Source organism: Lampetra planeri, chromosome 11 (assembly GCF_965212315.1).
Source record: "Lampetra planeri chromosome 11, kcLamPlan1.2.h2, whole genome shotgun sequence".
In the NCBI taxonomy this organism is placed as follows: domain Eukaryota; kingdom Metazoa; phylum Chordata; class Hyperoartia; order Petromyzontiformes; family Petromyzontidae; genus Lampetra; species Lampetra planeri.
In genome coordinates, this window is record NC_136117.1 from 847,794 (window position 1) to 869,732 (window position 21,939).

At 44.0% G+C, this 21,939-nt stretch overlaps 1 protein-coding gene across 2 annotated transcripts in view; it reads left to right on the forward strand.

Annotated features, from left to right (window-relative positions):
- Positions 1–21,939, forward strand: part of LOC144721415 (complement C3-like) — a 161,501-nt gene that overhangs the window by 97,074 nt on the left and 42,488 nt on the right. For both annotated transcript variants that reach the window (XM_078599031.1, XM_078599032.1), the window contains 5 exons: positions 3,507–3,684; positions 4,237–4,418; positions 8,293–8,451; positions 12,228–12,287; positions 20,926–21,016. In XM_078599031.1, coding sequence (XP_078455157.1) covers positions 3,507–3,684; positions 4,237–4,418; positions 8,293–8,451; positions 12,228–12,287; positions 20,926–21,016 — 670 coding nt within the window. The remainder of the gene's footprint in view (positions 1–3,506; positions 3,685–4,236; positions 4,419–8,292; positions 8,452–12,227; positions 12,288–20,925; positions 21,017–21,939) is intronic.

The window sequence follows — 21,939 nt, forward strand, 5'->3', positions numbered from 1 at the left end:
GGTCCAAATTTGAAAAGTTACCTACAAAGTAACTAAATGGATTTACAAATAGCAATCAACCCATTGCTGTGAAATTACTGCAGACTATGCCTCTGTAACATATCAGCACTATCATGATGGCCTTGTGCTATACAATTAGCACAAAATAAATGCACTATATTTAATTAATCCGCTTCATGCTGTGCCTCATGTGATCAGCATGGTACCTAGAGTATAGTGTTTACATGATGACGATCGACATCCACCACCTGCCTGATTCCTGTGGTGGCAACCTTTTGGTTATCTACATTGAGGGAAATGGGTGAATTCCATGACTATCACTAACCCCACTAATCATCAGCTTTGGGGATCACATTGGAATCTGGAAACAATGCGCAAGCATCAACGTCGTGAGGGCACATATGGCCACGGTAAGCATGGTGACGAGGATGGTGAGAAAGAGATTATGAAGGTGGTGATGAAAAACAGTGTAAACGTCACCGCCTAAGAGAGCACAAGCGTGGGTGTCGTGCTCCAACAGTGCAGCGTTCCCAGCTGCATTGTCAACCGAGCCACCGGTTCATCTAAACCATGATGCCTAATGAATAGCGTCACCGTCTCAAATGAACTTGGTTTAAACATCGTAATCACCTTAACTGCTAAATCGGCTCAATTACACTGGTATCAGAATCGTGACGGCTACTCAACTGCATTGTAATTTGAACATTGATATAAATTGCACTGCGTCGCCCCCCCCCACCCCTTTCTTTGCTGACTTGTGGAATAGGTTGTGAACCAAAGGCTAGGAGAGTAAACCCTATAAATATAACAGCAGAAGGTAATGGAAAACCACTGCTGTATTTACCAATGGAGTCATGTCCAGAACTAGTAGTATTAATACTAGAAGTAGTACTGTTCACAATGGCGTAGATGGGGGTTCCACAGGGTAATGGTGCCTTGTCTGGTACAAACTGTCATGGGTGGCACGTGACACTCGAATTGTAATCATGCGACTGTCCACAACAACAAAAACATTCTAAACACATTAACTTGGAAATGACAAGACTTGGTATAAACACTTTTAGGACTTAGTGAAGTTAGATTGAAAGGTAGTGGACATTTTACAACCGATGGAAAGTTATTAATCTATTCAGGAGGGAATACAAATGTGAGATGAGTAGGAATGCTGCAGCAAGCTCTCTGATATGACTTTTGCAGATATAAGAGCCATTTGACATCTCCATCATTCAAGTACCATATGCCCCTACAGCTGAACACTCAGACGAAGAACTTGAGGCATTTTATGAGGAGATAGACAAGGCTAAAGAACAGTGTAAATCACAGGTGGTAAGAATGGAGATGGGAGACGTCAATTAAAAAGTTGGAGAGCGTAGGGTAGATTATATATTTGGACCATATGGATGAGGCAAAAGGAATGAAAGATACCATTTTATAGATTACTTCACAATAAATAGACACAGTGATAAACATGTGGCTCAAAGAACATCCCAGAATATTATGGACCTAGAAGAGCCCAGGTGACTGTAGTCAGAACCAGATTGATTTCATAACCAAAAACAGACATTTTCGAAATGAGATTCTTCAAAGGCAAATCTACAGCCGATTGTGGAAGTGAACATATTGCCATTGTATGTAAAATGAGAGTGATATGAAAGTTAAAGAAAGCAATAGGTACCCCTAAAATTCAGGTTTACTTATTAAAAACGGATTGATAAACTCAGAAAAAAACATAAAACCTCTAAAAATAGATTTAGGGCGATTTAAAGTAAAAGAAAATGGATAAATGAACAATGTGAGGAAATGGAGAGTATGAAGATACGATTGTAAGATTAATCCATAGGAGAATAATATTATTGGGAAAGCATATGGTTCTTCCAGTGCTTGTACAGAGTCAAAAGGTGATTCTGTTTTCATATCGAGAAAGCAGATATTAGAAATGTGTCTGAGTATATGAATGAACTATATGATAACAATAAAGGTGAGAGGCCAGAGATTTAAACAAATGTGGAAAGACTAAACATTTTAAAAGTATAAAATTGAGGTGCCACCAGGAAAATGAAAGATGGCAAGGTGACAGAACCTGATAATAACTCAGTAAAAAATATTAGATCTCTTCATGATGTTGGAAAAGAGAAAGTGACAGAACTTGCATATGCAATTTATTACACGGGATGTATACCAGAAGATATAGGCAAATCAGTATTCATCGCTCTTCAATCAATCAATCTTTATTTTATGTGCCAATGTCACCCCCCGTAAAGTAGGCATCAGTGCACAATGTCACCCTCCGTAAAGTAGGCATCAATGCACATTACAAGGGAATGGGAATGGTACATCACCAATTTCAACAAATGGATGCAACTGGGAGTATATAATGCAACGTTCTTGAGTAATATCATGGACAGAGGGAAGTGGAGGGCTATGATCACCAATATTTTTAGAAAGGACTTGCACACAGAGAGAATCATTACGATTATTAAATGCCAAGTTCGGCCTGATCAGTCACTCCAGGCACCACCTTTGAGTTCTAGCAATGTGATATACCTCGCCATCATTATTTACGATGGGTCGGCAGCCAAAAATAGTACAGCAGTAAGGTGCACTTCCACCAATTAGGTTAAAGTTAAAGGTGCAGCCCTGCAATTGCCTGCTCACACCATTGGTGATCAGATGTCTTGAGAGATGTGGGCATACTCACACTTTACCCCACCCTTTGCAACTTGCCGATGGTATAACCATTTACACTACTGAGTAAACAGTGGCGGCAGGGAGTTTTGAGAAATGTGTCTTTTTGTTTAAACTGCCGTGCCGGAATTTGGACTAAAACTCTCGATTGGAAGAAGTCTTGTGTGATAACAATTACACTACTGTAGCAGCTCACACAGAACTGAAAAAGTAACGTTTTGTAAATATTGAAACTCATGGTCTGAATGAGAAAGGGAACATTAAGGAAAATAAAATTACGAAATTGAAAAATTACTTTTTTCTATCATCCATTAGGTGAATTTTCTAAATGAAATTACACAGTATTAGGGAGATGCAACTCTATCTGCATAAATGCAGTCCATAATTTAAAATCCAGAACAAATACTGAAACGTGCGCAAAAATAATTATGAGATCCATGCTTGGAATTACAATGAGAGTGGAAATAGGAACACGTGGATTTGATGACATATGCAGGTTAATGACATGATCCAAACTATTAAGAGTGGGCTTGGGCTAGACACATCTTGGCTAGAAGGGATGATGGACGATGGCCAAAAATATTAACAGAGTGGCAGCGATGGAATTAATGCATTTGAAAGTGCGTCCACCAAGACATGGAGCGATTAAAACAGTTTGTGTGCAGGTGCGAGATGGATTGTTGCATTACACTGTCGGGGGAAAATGGAGGCTTGGGGAGGCCACCAGTGTATTAATCATGGCTGATGATTATGATGATGCAATATTGTACAGAAAACACTATTTGTTGTGTAACACGTGATGTTTGTGTCTGTATGCTCAGAACTACCAGCAGAGCATGAACAGAGCGGTACAATTCCTCGCGAGTAAAGTGTCCGGCCTCCAGCGTATGTACACGATCGCCATCACAGCGTACGCTTTGGCTCTGCAAGACCCAGAGTCTGAAGCAGCCCACAGCAGCTGGAAGAAACTGGAGAGCAGAGTCACTTTTGAGCCAAACGGTGGGTGATATTATTGCCTATAGTATAAATGTATTTATGATAAAATATTTGGGGCAGTGACATGACTCATGTCTAGTGTGTATGCCACTTGTTTCAGAGGTTCACAGTTTGAATCCAGCAGGCCACTGGGGTTATTATTGCGTTCACGGAGCTAATACGGGCTGCCTGATTCATAGTGGACAGTACAGATCACTTGATGTAATGCAAAACAAGGAGGCCATTGTGTGCCGGCGTTATTGTGAAAATTTGCCAAGTTCTAAAAATTACACCACAAATTACTCATTTGGGATTACACATCGCAAAATCTGTGAAACTACTGCATACTGTCATAGCCTTGTGGTATGAGAATAGGGTAAATACTTCATGGATGAAATAACTATGAAATTATGAATTAATACATTCGAATTACTAAATAGATTTTTATGCTTAAAGAACCTATACATCAATATATTATTTTTGTTGCTGTTCCATAAATCAGTTACATATTATTGCAATACACCATAAGGGTAAAGAGGCACTAATTTGTGGATATATCTGTACCCCATGATTTAGGCCGTCGCTATTGGAAGGCAGACGAAGCAAGTCATGGGCTTCAGATGTCTGCTATCTCAGTGGAGGCCACCGCGTATGGGCTACTGACGTATCTGCGCCACAAGGACTATGAGAGCGCTCGAGGAGTTGTTGACTGGCTCACCGAGCAGCGAAACTACGGGGGCGGCTTCGGATCTACACAGGTGTGTGATTCACAATAAATAAACTGGCATTTTCAGTGATAGACCTGTCAGTTAAACAAACTCTTTGGTTCTTTTGGTAAAGTCACATAGGTATAAAATAAAATAAATCACGACGTTTCAATCGCAACACAAGCGGTCGTCCTCAGGCAGAAAAATATATAATTCAGCAGTGGAACTGCTGAACCAGCGAGAGAGCTGTTACAACAAGGTTATATATTTGGCGATGGGCAAGCAAGCAGGGTCTGAGCTGGAAAGGAATTCCATCCACGGATGCAAGCACGTCAGTTGTGTTAATGGGGGAGATTAGGGAGAGAGGGATTATTAACCAGATAAAGTCTTAACTGACTGTGATGTTTCCATCCTACCTGCCTATGTCAGCTGTTATTTTGGACTCTGTGTCTCTCTCTCTATGCTTTTGGATTGCACCTCTCAGGCTCACATGCCCTTGGGATTGCACTCTCATGTTCACGTCCTTTGGATTGCCCTCTCATAGTGCTAATCTCTCATTAACACTGCTGTCGTGCGCATATGCGGGCATGATACTCTTATGCGGTGACGGAAGCTCATTCGTGCTATTCTCCCTCCCTAATCTCTCTCTCCCTAATCTCCGCCATTAACACAACTGACGTGGTTACGTCCATGGATGGATTCCTTTCCAGCTCAGACCCTGCTTGCTTGCCCATCGCCAAATATATAACCTTGTTGTAACTGCTCTCTCGCTGGTTCAGCAGTTTCACTGCTGAATTATATTTTTTTCCGCCTGAGGACGACCACTTGTGTTGCGATTGAAACGTCGTGATTTATTTTATTTTATACCTACGCAACTTTACCGAAAGAACCAAAGATTATGGATTCCTGCAGTCAACAAAGCTTCAAATCAAGATCAGTTAAACAAAATCAATTAAAAAAACTTGCCACATTCGTCATAAACATATATATACAGTAATACCCCTCCCACTTCATGTAATTTCGCGATAATGTACTCAACGTATTGATACCCAATCCCATTTCATGTACTGTGTACCTTGCTATAACTTACTCAAGATTTACGAATTAAACCATGAAGTCACAAATTTGTATGCCTGTAATCAGTTTATATTTTGAGTATTGTGCCTTCTTCACAGCAGAGAGACTGGGGAGATTTTCCGACCTAGAATTATTAATTATTATGGGTTGGACAATGTAATGATTTGGCCAAATGTATGTTGTAAGACCCTCCACCATATGACATAGCCAACCACCGAATTGCTGCATGTGCAAGCGTTTAACGGGCGAGTTAGCTTTAGCTCACGAGCACCTGAATATGCTTGACCTCGCAAATCAAATTCCTACATTTTAGTCAGAAAATTGCTCAACAATTTACAACATGATAATTGGTGCATTTTCTTAGGTTTTTTCGGTAAAGTCACGTAGGTAAAACATCAAAATTAATAAAAAATAAAATAAAATAAAAAATCACGACGTTTCGGAGGCAACACAAGTCTCCGTCATCAGGTGGGACCGTCACAGCCGGATTAGCTGCATCAAGTGAGGCAATGATTCAAGATGTAATCCCTTAAAAGCAAGTTGAGGGGGGGAGGAGAGGGGGGGGGAGCTCATCAGAATGTGGTAGCCAATAAATGGAACGTATCGGGAGGGAGGGGGGCGGGGCTCAAAGACGGCACGGAGTGCCAACGTACAACGCATCGGGAGGGGGAGGGGGGCGGGGCCAAAAGTATGGACGACGGCTTGGACGCGGTTTCTGCTGCACACGCCAACGCATTGGACAGAGAGGGGGAGGGGAGGCCTGATACACATGATAGAAAAATAACGAAAATGCCCATGTTTATACCAATGAAGAGAGTACTGTTAAACACTGGGGATGTTAACACTCGGTAAAGTAAAGTAAAATAGTGCCTGTCAGATAAGATGGTCCAAAAAAGTGTAATTAAGTATTTTTTGCGTGGTTGATAACATCTTTCCAATGATTACTAAGTTTGTACCCATCATCACGGTTGAAATTATGTCTGTGTTTGTATATTTGTATGGCTTCGTGTACAAACCTTTGATGGTAGCCGGGAGGTTTGCAGAGAACCTTGGTCTCGGAAAAGACAATTTCATGAGAGCCCACCGAGTTGTAGCAATGATCGGCAACGGCCGAAGAATCAGTTCTGCCGTGTTTCAGATCTGACTTGTGCTCGCGGACACGATCAGAAACATGACGTTTCGTTTCTCCAATGTAGCAATCACCACAAATGCAACTCAATTTGTAGACTCCAGGATACTGTAAGTCAGGAACGACATCTAATCCGGCTGTGACGGTCCCACCTGATGACGGAGACTTGTGTTGCCTCCGAAACGTCGTGATTTTTTATTTTATTTTAGTTTGATTAATTTTGATGTTTTACCTACGTGACTTTACCGAAAAAACCTAAGAATATGATTCCTTGCAGTCACGAAAGCTTCAAATCTAGAATTGGTGCATTAAACGCTTAAATTGTTTGGCTGTGTTTGGTGGTAAAGAGTCTTCAAACACAAATCTGACCACATCATTACCTGGCCTAACTTAAGTCCACTATAAATTATATTGTTGCTGTTGATGATGTGAATGTTGCTGATGATGGAGCTGATGATGATTGCAAATGGAAGTTCCTACAAGTTCGCATTAATGAAATCACGATGAGAATTCCGCTGAGGGTATGATGATCGTTACTCTAACCATGATGGTCGACATCATCATCATAAGTTACTGCGAACAGTGCACATGAATATCGTCATCAGCAACAGCAGCTGCTACCAGCTCTGAACACACAATTACAGATGCTAATTCACGCACGCTGTGTTCCCATACAGTAACATAATTTCTGAAAGGTTTAGACAGTACATTTGCAGAGGTGCGCAAGCACAATAAAATAACGAATTTGTAATTTACGTTTTCTCAACATACTTGTCTGAAGTGCTGGCTTATTATCTATTTTGATTCACAGTAGATTTTTGGGCGAGGCCAGGGATGATCTGGCAACATTTATATTGTTAAGACCCTCTACCACCTGACGTATAAAAATGTGAGAATTGTTCAATTACTGGTGAGCTGAAACAAGAAAAATCTGTCCGTTCAATGTTTGTACACCGCCTGACTGTTTAATTTTATTGGTTATATCAGATGGTGTTGGATCATAACGACACAAATTTGGCCAGATCATTGTGGCCTCACCCAAAAATATCTATCTGCAAAATCCTACATATTAAGTTATATTATCCATTACTGTATTATAAGGCAGTGATTATAATTATCAGTGTTACATTTGTGTATGTACTCCAAGTACCTTACAGTTTTAGGCATTGTGCACACATAAATGTATAAAATTACCAAAATCGTCAGCAGGAAATGTGCATTGTTTGGGGCAGTGACAGCCCAGTGGTAAAATGTTCACCGTTTGTAGCAGAGGTTTGTGGTTCGATTCCTGCAAGCCGCCCTTGGTTATTAACCACGACTACATGACATCTGTTTTAGAGTGGACGTTAAAGATCCCCCGACATTAATTGAAATATGAGGCCATTGCATTCCAGCTTCACGGTCCAATTGGGAAAATTACCTGCAAATTACTCAAATTAGATTCACTTAGTGAGATTGCTCCCCGACTGGCAGACTAATGCCCAATTGCAGGCCAGATGCTGGGTCACCTTGTGCCACACAGGGACAGCTGCGAATATTTTGAGATGAGATGTGATGCAAGTCTCTTATTATGTGGTAAGCGCTCTGAGATGCTTCTGCATAAAGGAGTGGGCTCTTATTAAAACACATCGTTGTCATAATCATTACCTGTTAACGGCTTCAAACTCTTGCACAAACCTGATTATTATTATTGAGTGATGTGGTGTGTTGTGTTTGTAGAGCACCATTTTGGCCCTGCAAGCAATGTCTCAATACAAGATGGATTCTTCCAGTCAAGCCCCGATTAATGTGCAACTGGAAATAACATCACCAAAAAACAATTTTGAGAAGAAAATGAAAATTACTGAAGAAACTCGGTTTGTGCAAGAACCTCATAAGGTAGGTGCAAGAGTTAATGTTTTTCATTGAAAATTTGGAAGCAGGATGGTGCAGTGGTATCACTCTTGCCATACAGCTAAAAGTGCCTAGATTATATTCCGACTTGGGTGACTTGAATGTGCAGGTTGTATGTTCTCCCCCCTGTTCTGTATTAGTTCTTTCAGATTCTCCGATTTCCTCCCAAAACTAAAACGAAGCACAACACCTTACAATGTTTTAGGCATTGGCCAAACATCCCAATACTTAAAGATGACCTGAAAATTACTCAACTGGGATTACACACAGCAGCATCACCTCTACTGTGAAACTACTGCAGACTGTACCAATGGAACCTCATTTGCCAGTAAAGAATATGATAATTGCGATTTAAAGCTTTCGTGACTGCAGGGATTCATCTTCTTGGTTCTTTCGGTAAAGTCACGTAGAAAGGAAGTAATAAAATAATAAAAATAAAACATAATAAAATAAAATAATTATCACGACGTTTCGGCTACAACGCAAGCAGCCGTCTTCAGGTGAAGAATGAGACACTACCAAGCTAGGAGCTTATATATAAGCTGGGTTGGAGGTGGAAGAGCGCCTTAACAAAAAGAATGTGCATATGAAGAGGAATTTAGCATATTCATGGGAAATGCGTAGGAGGTGGGCGGGGGGGTTTCAAAGTCATATTATGCCCATGCATTATGCAGGATCAGCAGCACCAAGGGGGGGTGCAGGGAGTAGCATTAACAAAGGAAAGGAATGTTAATGATATGTAGCTGCAGTTACTAAACAACCACGTAGAAAACTAAAGTATAAACTACATAAAAAAACTAAAGTATAAACTGCATAGCACCATTAGTATACTTACTATACTCTACAATAAGCTGAGTTACTAACAGCAAGTAATACATTACAATTCTACGTCGTAAAAATTATATAATATGCTTCCATCTAAACTTTATTCTGTTACATCACACGAGCATATACCGTACTATATACTGCCATAGATAAACCCAACATTAAATTATATACTGTATTGCTATAAACCACCCTATACCTTATACATTTTAATATAACACTATGTATTATTCTACCCACCCTAATGTGTATCGAAATGGTTTATTACGTCCTTCCAATGATTGCTAAGCCAGAATCCATCTTCTCGGTTAAAATTGTCTCTGTGTTTGTATATGTGGATCGCCTCATGAACGAATCTCTCATGATAGCCAGATGGCTTGCAGAGAACCTCTGTCTTGGAGAAGTCAATGTCATGTGAGCCCACTGAGTTGTAACAGTGATCTGCCACGGCTGAGGTGTTTGTCCTACCGTGTTTCAGGTCAGCTTTATGTTCACGGATGCGGTCCGAGACATGTCGTTTGGTTTCCCCAATGTAACTGCTACCACAGAGGCAACTTAGTTTGTAGACGCCAGGGTACTGTATGTCTGGAACCACATCTTTTACAGACGGTACCAGATCACGGATTTTATGTACTGTGTTGAATCGGACCTGGATCTTGTGTTTAATCAGGATTTTGGAGATCTTTTTTGTGACCCCAGCAATATAGGGTAAGGTGATGGTCTTGAAAGGCTCCTCAACAGGATCCTTCTTGATGGTTGGAGTGATGGCTTTGCGGATTGTGTAGTCGGAGTAACCATTAGCCTTAAGAGCTCTTAAGGCTAATATAGGGTAAGGTGATGGTCTTGAAAGGCTCCTCAACAGGATCCTTCTTGATGGTTGGAGTGATGGCTTTGCGGATTGTGTAGTCGGAGTAACCATTAGCCTTAAGAGCTCTTAAGGCTAATGGTTACTCCGACTAAGAGCTCTTAAGGCTAATGGTTACTCCGACTACACAATCCGCAAAGCCATCACTCCAACCATCAAGAAGGATCCTGTTGAGGAGCCTTTCAAGACCATCACCTTACCCTATATTGCTGGGGTCACAAAAAATAAAAGATCTCCAAAATCCTGATTAAACACAAGATCCAGGTCCGATTCAACACAGTACATAAAATCCGTGATCTGGTACCGTCTGTAAAAGATGTGGTTCCAGACATACAGTACCCTGGCGTCTACAAACTAAGTTGCCTCTGTGGTAGCAGTTACATTGGGGAAACCAAACGACATGTCTCGGACCACATCCGTGAACATAAAGCTGACCTGAAACACGGTAGGACAAACACCTCAGCCGTGGCATATACTGTTACAACTCAGTGGGCTCACATGACATTGACTTCTCCAAGACAGAGGTTCTCTGCAAGCCATCTGGCTATCATGAGAGATTCGTTCATGAGGCAATCCACATATACAAACACAGAGACAATTTTAACCGAGAAGATGGATTCTGGCTTAGCAATCATTGGAAGGACGTAATAAACCATTTCGATACACATTAGGGTGGGTAGAATAATACATAGTGTTATATTCAAATGTATAAGGTATAGGGTGGTTTATAGCAATACAGTATATACATTAATGTTGGGTTTATCTATGGCAGTATATAGTACGGTATATGCTCGTGTGATGTAAGAGAATAAAGTTTAGATGGAAGCATATTATATAATTTTTACGACGTAGAATTGTAATGTATTACTTACTGTTAGTAACTCAGCTTATTGTAGAGTATAGTAAGTATACTGATGGTGCTATGCAGTTTATACTTTAGTTTTTTATGTAGTTTATACTTTAGTTTTCTACGTGGTTGTTTAGTAACTGCAGCTACATATCATTAACATTCCTTTCCTTTGTTAATGCTACTCCCTGCACCCCCCCTTGGTGCTGCTGATCCTGCATAATGCATGGGCATAATATGACTTTGAAACCCCCCCGCCCACCTCCTACGCATTTCCCATGAATATGCTAAATTCCTCTTCATATGCACATTCTTTTTGTTAAGGCGCTCTTCCACCTCCAACCCAGATTATATATAAGCTCCTAGCTTGGTAGTGTCTCATTCTTCACCTGAAGACGGCTGCTTGCGTTGTAGCCAAAACGTCGTGAGAATTATTTTATTTTATTATGTTTTATTTTTATTATTTTATTACTTCCTTTCTACGTGACTTTACCGAAAGAACCAAGAAGAATATGATAATTGTTTTTTTACCCTTCTATCTGGCAACAAAATTGACACTTTTTTTTTACAAGGAGTCATGTTTGCATTGACCACAATACCTGCAGCCATAATGCAAACAAAAAACATAACTCTGATAATATATGCACTGTCCTAGAAGTTGATTTGTCCACACCCGAGACAGCTTTTCTTAGAGCCTAGTCTAACATGGGTTGGTCCAACCCATGTGAGACTAGGCTCAACCCATGTGAGACTAGGCTCTAAGAGCGTGAGACTAGGCTCTTAGAGCCTAGTCTCACATGGGTTGGACCAACCCATGTTAGACTAGGCTCTAAGGAAAGCTGTCTCGGGTGTGGACCAATCAACTTCAAGGACAGTGCATATATTATCAGAGTTATGTTTTTTGTTTGCATTATGGCTACAGGTATTGTGGTCTATGCAAACATGACTCCTTGTAAAAAAACGGTGTCAATTTTGTTGCCAGATAGAAGAGTAAAAAAACAATTATCATACTGCAGACTGTGTCTGTGAAACATAATCCATATGTGATAGCCTTGCACTATAAGAATGGTGCTTACAACAAATATACTAAATTATTATTAAAAGCATTGCCATATAAATCTATTACATTCATACAAATTAGCCTTCCCATACCCTTTACAAACAGGAGGGGCTGATGACTATGGTTCAATAACCTAGAAATGTAACCGTTTGTGTTGTGTACAGATTCCACCTGGAGGAAACATCACTGTAAAGGCTTTGGGGAGAGGCACGTTTACCCTTTCGGTAAGACTTTCTCATAGCCGCTAACCAATTTCCACTCAAGTTATATTTGTATACGCATGCATGTACACTTTGACTGACTGCAGCAAGTCAATGATAATTTTACATTTAGGCTATCGCAACCAATATGATTCATAATTTATTTTTGGGTTACATCGTGGAAGTAAAATGTCTGTCGTAAACCTCCACCTGACAAAGCCAGTTAATAAAAGTTGTCACTTGAATAAATTGGAAAGAAAGTGCACACTGATGCCTATCTCAATGCACACTCACACCATCACCCACAACAAAAATCCTCTCATAAAATGCTCAGATATTGGACAAAAATTGTCAGAAGTTGAAAGTCTGAGGAGTGAGATTAAACATGTCAAAAACTGCTACAATTGAATGGATACAATACACCAAAACCTTGCCCATCGTGGATTTTCCCATTGCAGATTTGACTATTTACACTGTATTCAGGTACAGTTTACCCATCAGACCCTTTTGGCTCGATCATTTGCGGTTTTGGCTGCGAGATTCCTATACAGTACGTATCGTAAATAAGTACTATACAGATACTCGAACTGCACTCTGCTCGTAATGATGCTGCTGCGGAAGATTACAATGCTATGATCATTCACTGTAATTAAAAGTATTTTTATTTTTTTTTATGCAAATTTACTGTACGTGTCATAAACCGTAATCATTATTCACTATTTAAAGATAGAACGTCAATGACGCCCTGGACACTATAAAGCCAGACAAAGCTCCAGGCGTTGATGGAGTCCTACCGAACTTCCACAAAAATTTTGGACCAAAGTTACCACAACTGTATGAAATCTTCTCTCAAAGATGTTCATACATCAGGTAAAAAAGTTGTTGATGAGGAGTGAAATTAAACATGTAAAAGGCGCCTCTGAGTTGCGGCCGTTACGACTGCAAATTTGCGCGCGTTATAAATTGCATTATTATTATTAAACGATTACAATACCTCACACATTTAAGAGCATGAGTGCCAAAAACAAATCAAATAGTACAAATGATGACAATGCTATTAAAACAAATTACCGTATATTGCAGGAGTAACTGATAAACTGGCTAGAATTTTAGAAAAAGAAAAAATGCGAGTGAGATTTGGCACAGTACGAAAAAAAACGTTATCTGGTATTAAAGATAAACTATCGAAGCTATTAACAGGTGTTTATCAGATTACTTGCTCCTGTGACAAATGCTATGTTGATCAAACAGGACGAAAGATTAGCACAAGAACACCAAAGAAACATAAAATACTCACAAACACAACTGTCAGTAGTTGCAGAACGTGCCTTGGATTTAGACATGTTGGGCGTGGCTCGTATCTGCACATGGATGGGGGATCGTATTTCCTTACATACATAAAAAAACGGTGAATAGCCGGTGGATGTGTGCGGGGCCATCCTGTAAGTGGCGAGGACCGGTAGGGATGTGTAAGTCCCAATCGAGTTGTGACTCACTGACCTGGTGGCTTAACATAGAGGTCAGAGTCCTATGTAGCCGTTCGATCATGCCATCCGTACGGTGACGTGCGCACCTTCTTCGTCCCCAACAAATCACTGACTTCACACAACAATTTAGAAGAAAAATAATTGCCCTGATCGGTCAAAAGACGTTCAGGAGCACCCTTGTCCATTACATGAGGAATGCCTCAGTAATAGTCACAGCCGATTGATTAGGGAGCGGCCAGGCCACAGGCCAGCGTGAAAAATACTCGACCCCCGCAAGAAAATATTTGTTCCCTCGAGCGGTAGTGGGGAATGGACCAAGGATGTCCAGAGCAACAAGTTCATTGATGCGTAACACCTGAATAGATTGCAGTGGGGGACAGCAGGGCTTCGTTGGCGGCTTCCGCCGAGCACACTGCACACTGCACACACCCTTTGAGTAGATTATCGACATCCACAGACATGGCCGGCCAATAGAAATCCAGTTTGAGCGTGGCCAGCATCTTCTGCAAGAGACACCCATGCACAGCCCAAACAACCTCGCCTCGCAGGGCAGTGGGGACGACAATGGTATAACGGTGCAGCCCCCCGTCCCAATGCATTAGTAAGCTGCCCCGCAGAATGACCGAGGCGACGCCATGTCGATCCGTACCCTCGTCAGCTTCCCTAAAACGACAATTTAAGCAGTGAAGCTTCCTCCACCTGAAGGCGTCCCCATTCCTCGTAATCCAACCCAATGACCACATCCCGTGCGACCGAACCACCGCCCGCCCCGCCCGTCGCAGCCTCGGCAGACGCCGCGAGAGTAGGGAGCGAGGTCATATCAGCCAGTTTACAGCGCCCGAAACCCGAAAAACATGCATACCCTCCATTCGGTGACAATCGCGACAGGGCATTGGGGTTCGTATGGTGAGAACGAACCCTTGCAGTACGTAACGTGGAATGAGAAGTCCTGCAGGATCTCCAGCCAACATGATAGTTGGCCTGACGGCTGGTCTACACGCAGCGCGTATTGGAGCGCTGCATGATCGGAGCGCACCTCAAATTGTCTGCCGTACAAGTAGGGGCGATATTGCTGCACAAAAGCCACAATGGCCAGCAATTCATGGCGCGTAACACAGGACCGCTGTTCGGCCGGAGACAGCACCCTACTGCCATCCGCAACAATGCTCTACACCCCCTTGACAACCTGCGACAAGACGGCTCTAATTCCGGTATTGCTAGCATCCGTATCAAGGATGAACGGCAATGAAAAATCAGAATAACGCAGGGGAGTGGCGTTCACCAATCCATCACGGATGGCACGAAATTCAGCCTCCTCTTCTTCCCCCAAATGAAACTAATGACCCTTAGCTGTCGATGCGTGGAGAGGTTTTGCAATTGACGCGAACCCGGTGACAAAACGGCGATAGTAGGATGCAAAGCCGATGAAATTGTGTGCCTCACTCACCGAGGTGGGGGTTGGCCAAGTTCGGACGCACACAGTTTTCGGTTGCAATACCCGATTCGTCAACTATGTGGCCAAGATTCCGAACTGATTTCTGTAGAAGGTGACATTTCTGTGGCTTAAAATTCAGGTTAGCCGCATGCATTTTGAGGAAGACAGCACACAGTCGGACCAAATGGTCATCGAAAGTGCAGCTGAAAATGATCACATCGTCGAGATATATTAAACACGAGTCCCACTACAGACCAGCTAGAACCAGTTCCCTCAAACGTTGGAACATAGCTGGGGCGGAATGGAACCCCATAGGAAACCGATTAAATTCAAACAATCCCTGCGGCATACGAAAGGCCATCTTAGGTTTCGAAGCATCATCAAGTGGCAACTGCCAGAACCCGGATAGGAGATCGAGGGTAGAAAAGAACCGTGCCTCCGACATTGCGTCAAGCGAGTCATCCATGTGAGTCAAGGGGTACATATCCGCAACAGAAACCTTATTAAGCTTGCGAAAATCAACACAATCGTAAGCTACCATCGTGTTTCTTAACAAGCACAATCGGAGCTCCCCAGGGACTGGTGGATGGTGAGATGTCTGCAGCCAACATCTCATCAACCGCCAGCCGAACATGTTCCTTTTCCGTCAAGCTCAGCCGGCAGGGGTTCTGCCGGATAGGAGCCACATCACCCATATCAATATGGTGACTCAGGACATGCGTCCAATATCAAATTTTCCCTTGCTAAAAATATCCAAAAACTCACGCAAAAGCTCCCGTAGCTTCCCCATCTGGTCCGCAGACAAAGCGCCACTCTCATAAATAGTTTGTCTATCCTTCATCCACATCTCCGGGTTGTCGTGTGTAAGACGCAGCACCCACATTCCCGACGATGCCTCCTTGCAGACACGCCGGTGACGCATGAGCCAACACAGTACCCTCCTGGATAACTGTCATGTCCAACCCAATGTTAAGAACCTGAATAAAAGGTCTCAGCCGCTACCAAAGTCAGTTCACGACTGACCTTATTAGAAGGTCCCAAAACAATTCCGTCCTTCGTAGCCCCCAAATCGAGTGGCTTCCGCAAGCGGAGGGGAACTAACATCTGCGTGCCGGGAGAGATTATCACCAATCAGCGTGCAAGCGCTTGCACCGTGGCGTTGGCCATGTACAAACAGGTGGGGGAAGGCAAAAATGCCATACGACGGCCGGATGGCAATTCCAAGCAGCCGTGTTAAATACGTATTTTTAAGGGCATCCTTCCCAGGAAATCAGTTCCAAGTAAACAGGGAACAGCCAGGGACGTAGAACAAGAATATGTCCTGACAATTTAACATCAGCGATGAGCACCTCGGCCATTATCTGACCAATAATACTCAACGAGCCACCGTCGATGGCGAAACATGGTGCATCAACGAGGTCTAGGACCTGACACTTAGGGGGCAAAATATTATAGATGAATTCCGAGATGATGGTTGCCGACGCACCGGTGTCGACTAGCATCCTTATTTCTACTCCCTCGATAAACCAAAGCACGGCAGATGAACCCGCGGTCGCAGCCACCACTAGATGGGCCAGCTCCAACCCTGATCCGGTCAGAGCTGACGAACATCACGATCACGTATAGGACCTCCCCGTACCGACGCGCGACCGGGATACGAACTGAACTGCCTAGATTGGTGAGCTGAAGCCAGGGGTTGAGTGTAGAGTGCGTCACAACTCGCCTGAGGGTGTAGGGAAGCGTACGATGGTGGTGGTGCTGGCAGGCGCCGTCGTGGTACGTGGCAGACACGTACCCCAGCAGGCCGCAATTGAAGCAAATGACACGACCGCCTCCGGAACGAGACAATGACCTTGGCCGCCGCTGCTCGTCCATCCGTCGCGCCACACCGTCACGCCGGTCGCTTCCACCCCGGGTCGACGCGCATGCTGGAACGGGCTCCACTTCATCAGGTGGCCCCAGCTCCATACAGGATGCGGCACACATTACCTGTGCCCTGTCCCGTTGTAGAAGTTGCTGGACATGGATGCACTTAGCGATCTTAAGAGATGAAATGTCATCATCTTCGGCTGGAAGAATGGTGTGGAGGACTTTCGCCAAGGCTAGCAGTCTCTCGAGGACCAACGCGTCAATACCATCATGGTCCATTTTCAGAAAGGCGGCTTTTGCCAGCACCAAAAGCGCGCTACGGAAGGCGAGGGCTGACTCAGTTTCACCCTTCCGTCATGTGGCAAACTTGTGGTGCGTATTCGACGGAGGCTCATAGATTGACGCCATCTGGTCGGGATGGCGAGAAACGCTGCAAGGGCGGTGTCATCGAGGGAGGCAGGCAACGCCCGCAGTGCCTCCACCTCCGTCCATCCTGCCAAGTCGGCATTCGTGAGGAACCGCCGCTTGAAGGCCACCCAGTCGCCACTGGTAGCCACAAACTCTTTAAGAAAAGGAAGCCGACGGCGGAGAGCCGGGATGTCCATCGGCGCTGACGGCGCATCTTAAATTTTGGCGGGCTGCGCGCTCCGCACCAGCGAAAAAATGGCGGCCGAGGATGCGGGCTGCGCTACCGGAATTCCCGCCCGCTGCAAAATGGCAGCGGAGTCATCGTCCACGAGCGGCACCGCCGCTCCCTCCTCAACCGGCGAGACCGTGGGATGGAGCTCCGCGAGGATTGAAGCCGCAGCGTGGAGGAGCTCTGCGAGGCGACCATGCGCCTCCCGGAGGGTCGCCTCCACCGACGGCGAGGCGTGGCGCGCCCGGACGGCACTCTGTTTCACCGGCAGCGTCTCCCCTCCATCCTCCGGAGCTGTAGGTGGGACGAGGTCCTCTTCCTCGCTGTCCAACGTCCTGGTACATGGTCTACGATGTGTAGACCTAGTCTACCACTAGCTATACAGGCTAGTGTGTTGGCCACTTCTGACAGCAGTTGTAGTGAGTCCAATTGAGTCGCAGACGTTGTTCTTCAGAGGCAACACATTTATTACACAACACGTATATACAAAAGGGGTAACTGCCCCTTTACCAGATACAACCTAGGGTGGTGACCACCCAGCTAACTACACTACCATACAGGAGTTATGGCTACGACGGACCGGACCCCCACTCGGGTCCCGGGCCACGTGTTGGTGCCTCTTCAGACGTAGAACGTGGAGCTTCCAGCTTGCAGAACGAAGTGACCTCGGTCCCTCCCAGGGGACCCACCTTATATCCTCCCGGGTCGGGGCCGGTCCCGCCCTCGGCCCCACCCACCTTTGCGAGCGTTCCAGCTCTCTCTCGATCCCCGGACACATGATCACCCCTAGCCCCCCCACCTGGGGGCCACTCTATTGACACTCCGGATCACGTGCCTACGGGGTCTACCAGAGTTCCATGGCCCGGGGCAACCCTGTCCCTGGGCTGACACTCTCCCACTTCCTCCTGTGGGAGCCCGCACTGCATGCCATGCGTGGTGCCCTCGCTATCCTAGCGCTCACCAAGCGCCGCTAGGGCAGGTACTACACCCACCTACGGGGTGTATGCGATGACGGTGCATCGCACGCTGTGCTCTGCTAGAGCCGGCCTCACTCAGTAACACACACGATGCTGTCCGCGACGTAAGTACATCGCATGCCACGGCCCTCCAGGGCCAACACCACACAGTGACATCCCCAATATCATTACAAATGCAATACTGTCGACCATTCAAATAACCGATAATCTGAGTAAATGGATTAACTGTGACTAACCTCATGTGTAACATGTATCATTTCATATTAACATAATGTACTACAATTGATATTAATACATTAACTCCAATTGGGTCCTTCTCACTTATAGGTGCATAGTGATGACATCACCTTCCCCTATTAAAGACTGCAAACAGTAAGACAACTTCACATTTGTAGTGGGTTCTACGGAGACACACACTTGAACTTTGAGGCAACACGTTTATTCTCACACCCCAACAGGGTAACTACATAAACTTAACAACGGGTTCTACATATAGGTGATAACTACATGGTTAACTAGACCACAACGGGGGAACTACATAACCGGGTCAGTCAGTAACACACTGCCTGACCCACGATGCCAAGCGTAAAGACTAAAGATCGAGGACCGAGGATCGAAGAGACGTAGTACCGATGGGTTCCATTCCAACAAACAGCCACGATTGCTCTCGGGACCTCCCCTTTATGCTCCCGAGCGTGGCCTCGCTCCGCCTTCGGCCACACCCCCTTCTGGATCTCACCAGAAGGTTTTTGACCGAGGATCACATGCCCCTCAAGCCCCCTTTTGGCCCCCCTCGCTACCCTGTCCTGGTCACGTGCCTTCTCGGGTTCACCCAGACTGTCACATTCTTACTTGCCTTTTCTCTGACCCTCACCTGAACCATGCCCCCAAGGGCCCGCTTCCATGCCATACCTACTCTGGTGCCAGAGAGAGGCTCAAGACATACAGTTCCACTCTTGTGACAGTAGCTGTCTATAAATGCCATAGTGACTCCATTTACATCACTACATATTTATATGCTGGTCGTAATCACCAGTGAAACGTCCTACTTAATTTTGACCTATCAACAAAGATTAGTTCATGAAGCCTTCCATATGGACACAATTTCAGACATAGACACAATTTCAACCGTGAAGATGGGTACAAACTCAGCAATCACTGGAAGGGTGTTATCAAACAGTCTAAGTCATAACTGGCTGTAATGTTTCCATTTTAGACTTTGCTGCCCTTTAATTCGTGGAAACCCACCACCAGCACCGCCCTACATGCCTGCTGGGTCACCGTTTTTTTTAACACTTAGGCTACGCCCATATTAAACCTTTATAAACAGCTTGCCTTGATAGGTTTATCCCCTTTTCCTGATGACAACCGTTTGTGTTGCGATTGAAACGTCTTGGTTTTTTCTTTTTTTTCTATCTACGTGACTTTACCGAAAGAACCAAAGAATGTCCTACTTATTTATACATGTTATGGGATTGCTCTGTAACACAACCTGTGCTGCTGAAGTAGTAACCAATTGGCATATTCTGCTCACGTGACAAAGGTCACTAATTGGCTGTGTTGGCTGAAGGTGGGTGCACAACATATGTGCATGTTTGCTATCCCGCGAAAACATGAATAATATTGCTCGCAAAAGCTTACGCGCTAAGCGTATACGTTAAGCTTTCTTACTCCTCAGCCCTTCAGCTGTGTGTGTTCTTTCTGCAAACTCTTCTTTAACTTCTCATGTGTGTTTGTAGTTATGTTGAGTGCTTACATGGACACCAAGTGGATTGCATACGTGCTTGGAGAGGTATTGTGTTCAGTACTTGGGTAATGTGGGATCTGCTTTTTCAAGGTGCCACACTCTTTACTGGGGTTGTTAAAATTGTTTTTTCATTACTGGTAACTGCGTTAAAAAGCAATAAGAACAGTGACTGGTTTCCCACACGTAAAAATGTCTCCATGAACAAATACAACATACCGGATTTACATTGTTAACTGAGAAATGTAGGGTGCTGCCAAAGTAATGTACCGTCATAATTATCACACTGGATGTGTAATCCAGAGGTCGCTGGTTCAGGTCCATGTTCCGGCACTGCAGTTGAAACAATGGTGCAAGTTCAATTTGCACAATCGTTGCTAAAATTCAACTGGTTACCAGTTTCTGACTTTTGAAATTGGTAAACAGTTCTGAAAATGCTTACTACCTGTTTCCCAGTAACCATTAAACAACCCTAGTTCTAATGTGTGTCTTTGTGTGTTTTTTATTCTATAGATTATGAGCGTCTTCAACAAGGTGGCTCCCTCAAGCAAATCCTGCTCCACATTTGATTTGAAAGTCACGATGACCGAAGCGAATGACGGAGGTGAATTTTCCCCTTGATTTAGATGGGTAATCTGGGATCTGTGCAGCTGTATAGTTTTGGGATGTTTTTAGAGTGGCCAATACCAGTTACATTCGTTTTTTAGCAATTGAAGGATACCAAATAACTCGAAGAACCCCATGCAGAACAAGGGGAGAAAATACACACTTCCCACAGAAAAGTTCCCGAGCCAGGAATCGAACTCTCAAGGCCTTCTTGCTGTGCAGCAAAAGTGTTACAACTGCACCACCTTGCCACCCACATGCAATGTTGAAATCTAATCCAAGATTACAGTACTTATGTGTAAGGGAATAGTTTTCATAGTGGTGAGTGTGCTGTATGTTTATCCTAGTGACTCTCTTGATCATATCTAGATTCAAATTAACGACATGCATTTCACCTAGATGAGGGTATTAGTTGTGTTTGTGGAAACACAACAACATGTAACAGGTGGGCCACTGGCCATAGCTGCTGCGAACAGATCATTGCATTCACCTAATAGAAGTTGGTTTTCAGCGTCAACAGAAAACCAGCACAGCAATGATTGACTTCTATTGCTGCCTTTGATGCTGTTTTACATCATGGCCTGCTGCTGAAGTTGGCAAACATCATCATATGCCGTTCTACTGTACATCTAATTAACACGATGGTCAGAACCATACTTTCGTTGTATACCTTGCTGTGGAACACAGCCGCAAGAAGATTATGAACAATAGCATCTCTTAAGACTCAGTACTGGCACTGTCACTATTTACCATATCCAGAAAGTTTTAGTTTGACATCGCGAATGCGTTCCTGAAAATTGCGTTATACGAATCCATATTCCCATAGAAATGAACTCAAATAGGATATACTCTGGTTCTTTCGGTGGATCCTTGCAGTCACGAAAACTTAAAACTTAGAATCAAATAGGATATGTTCCGGAA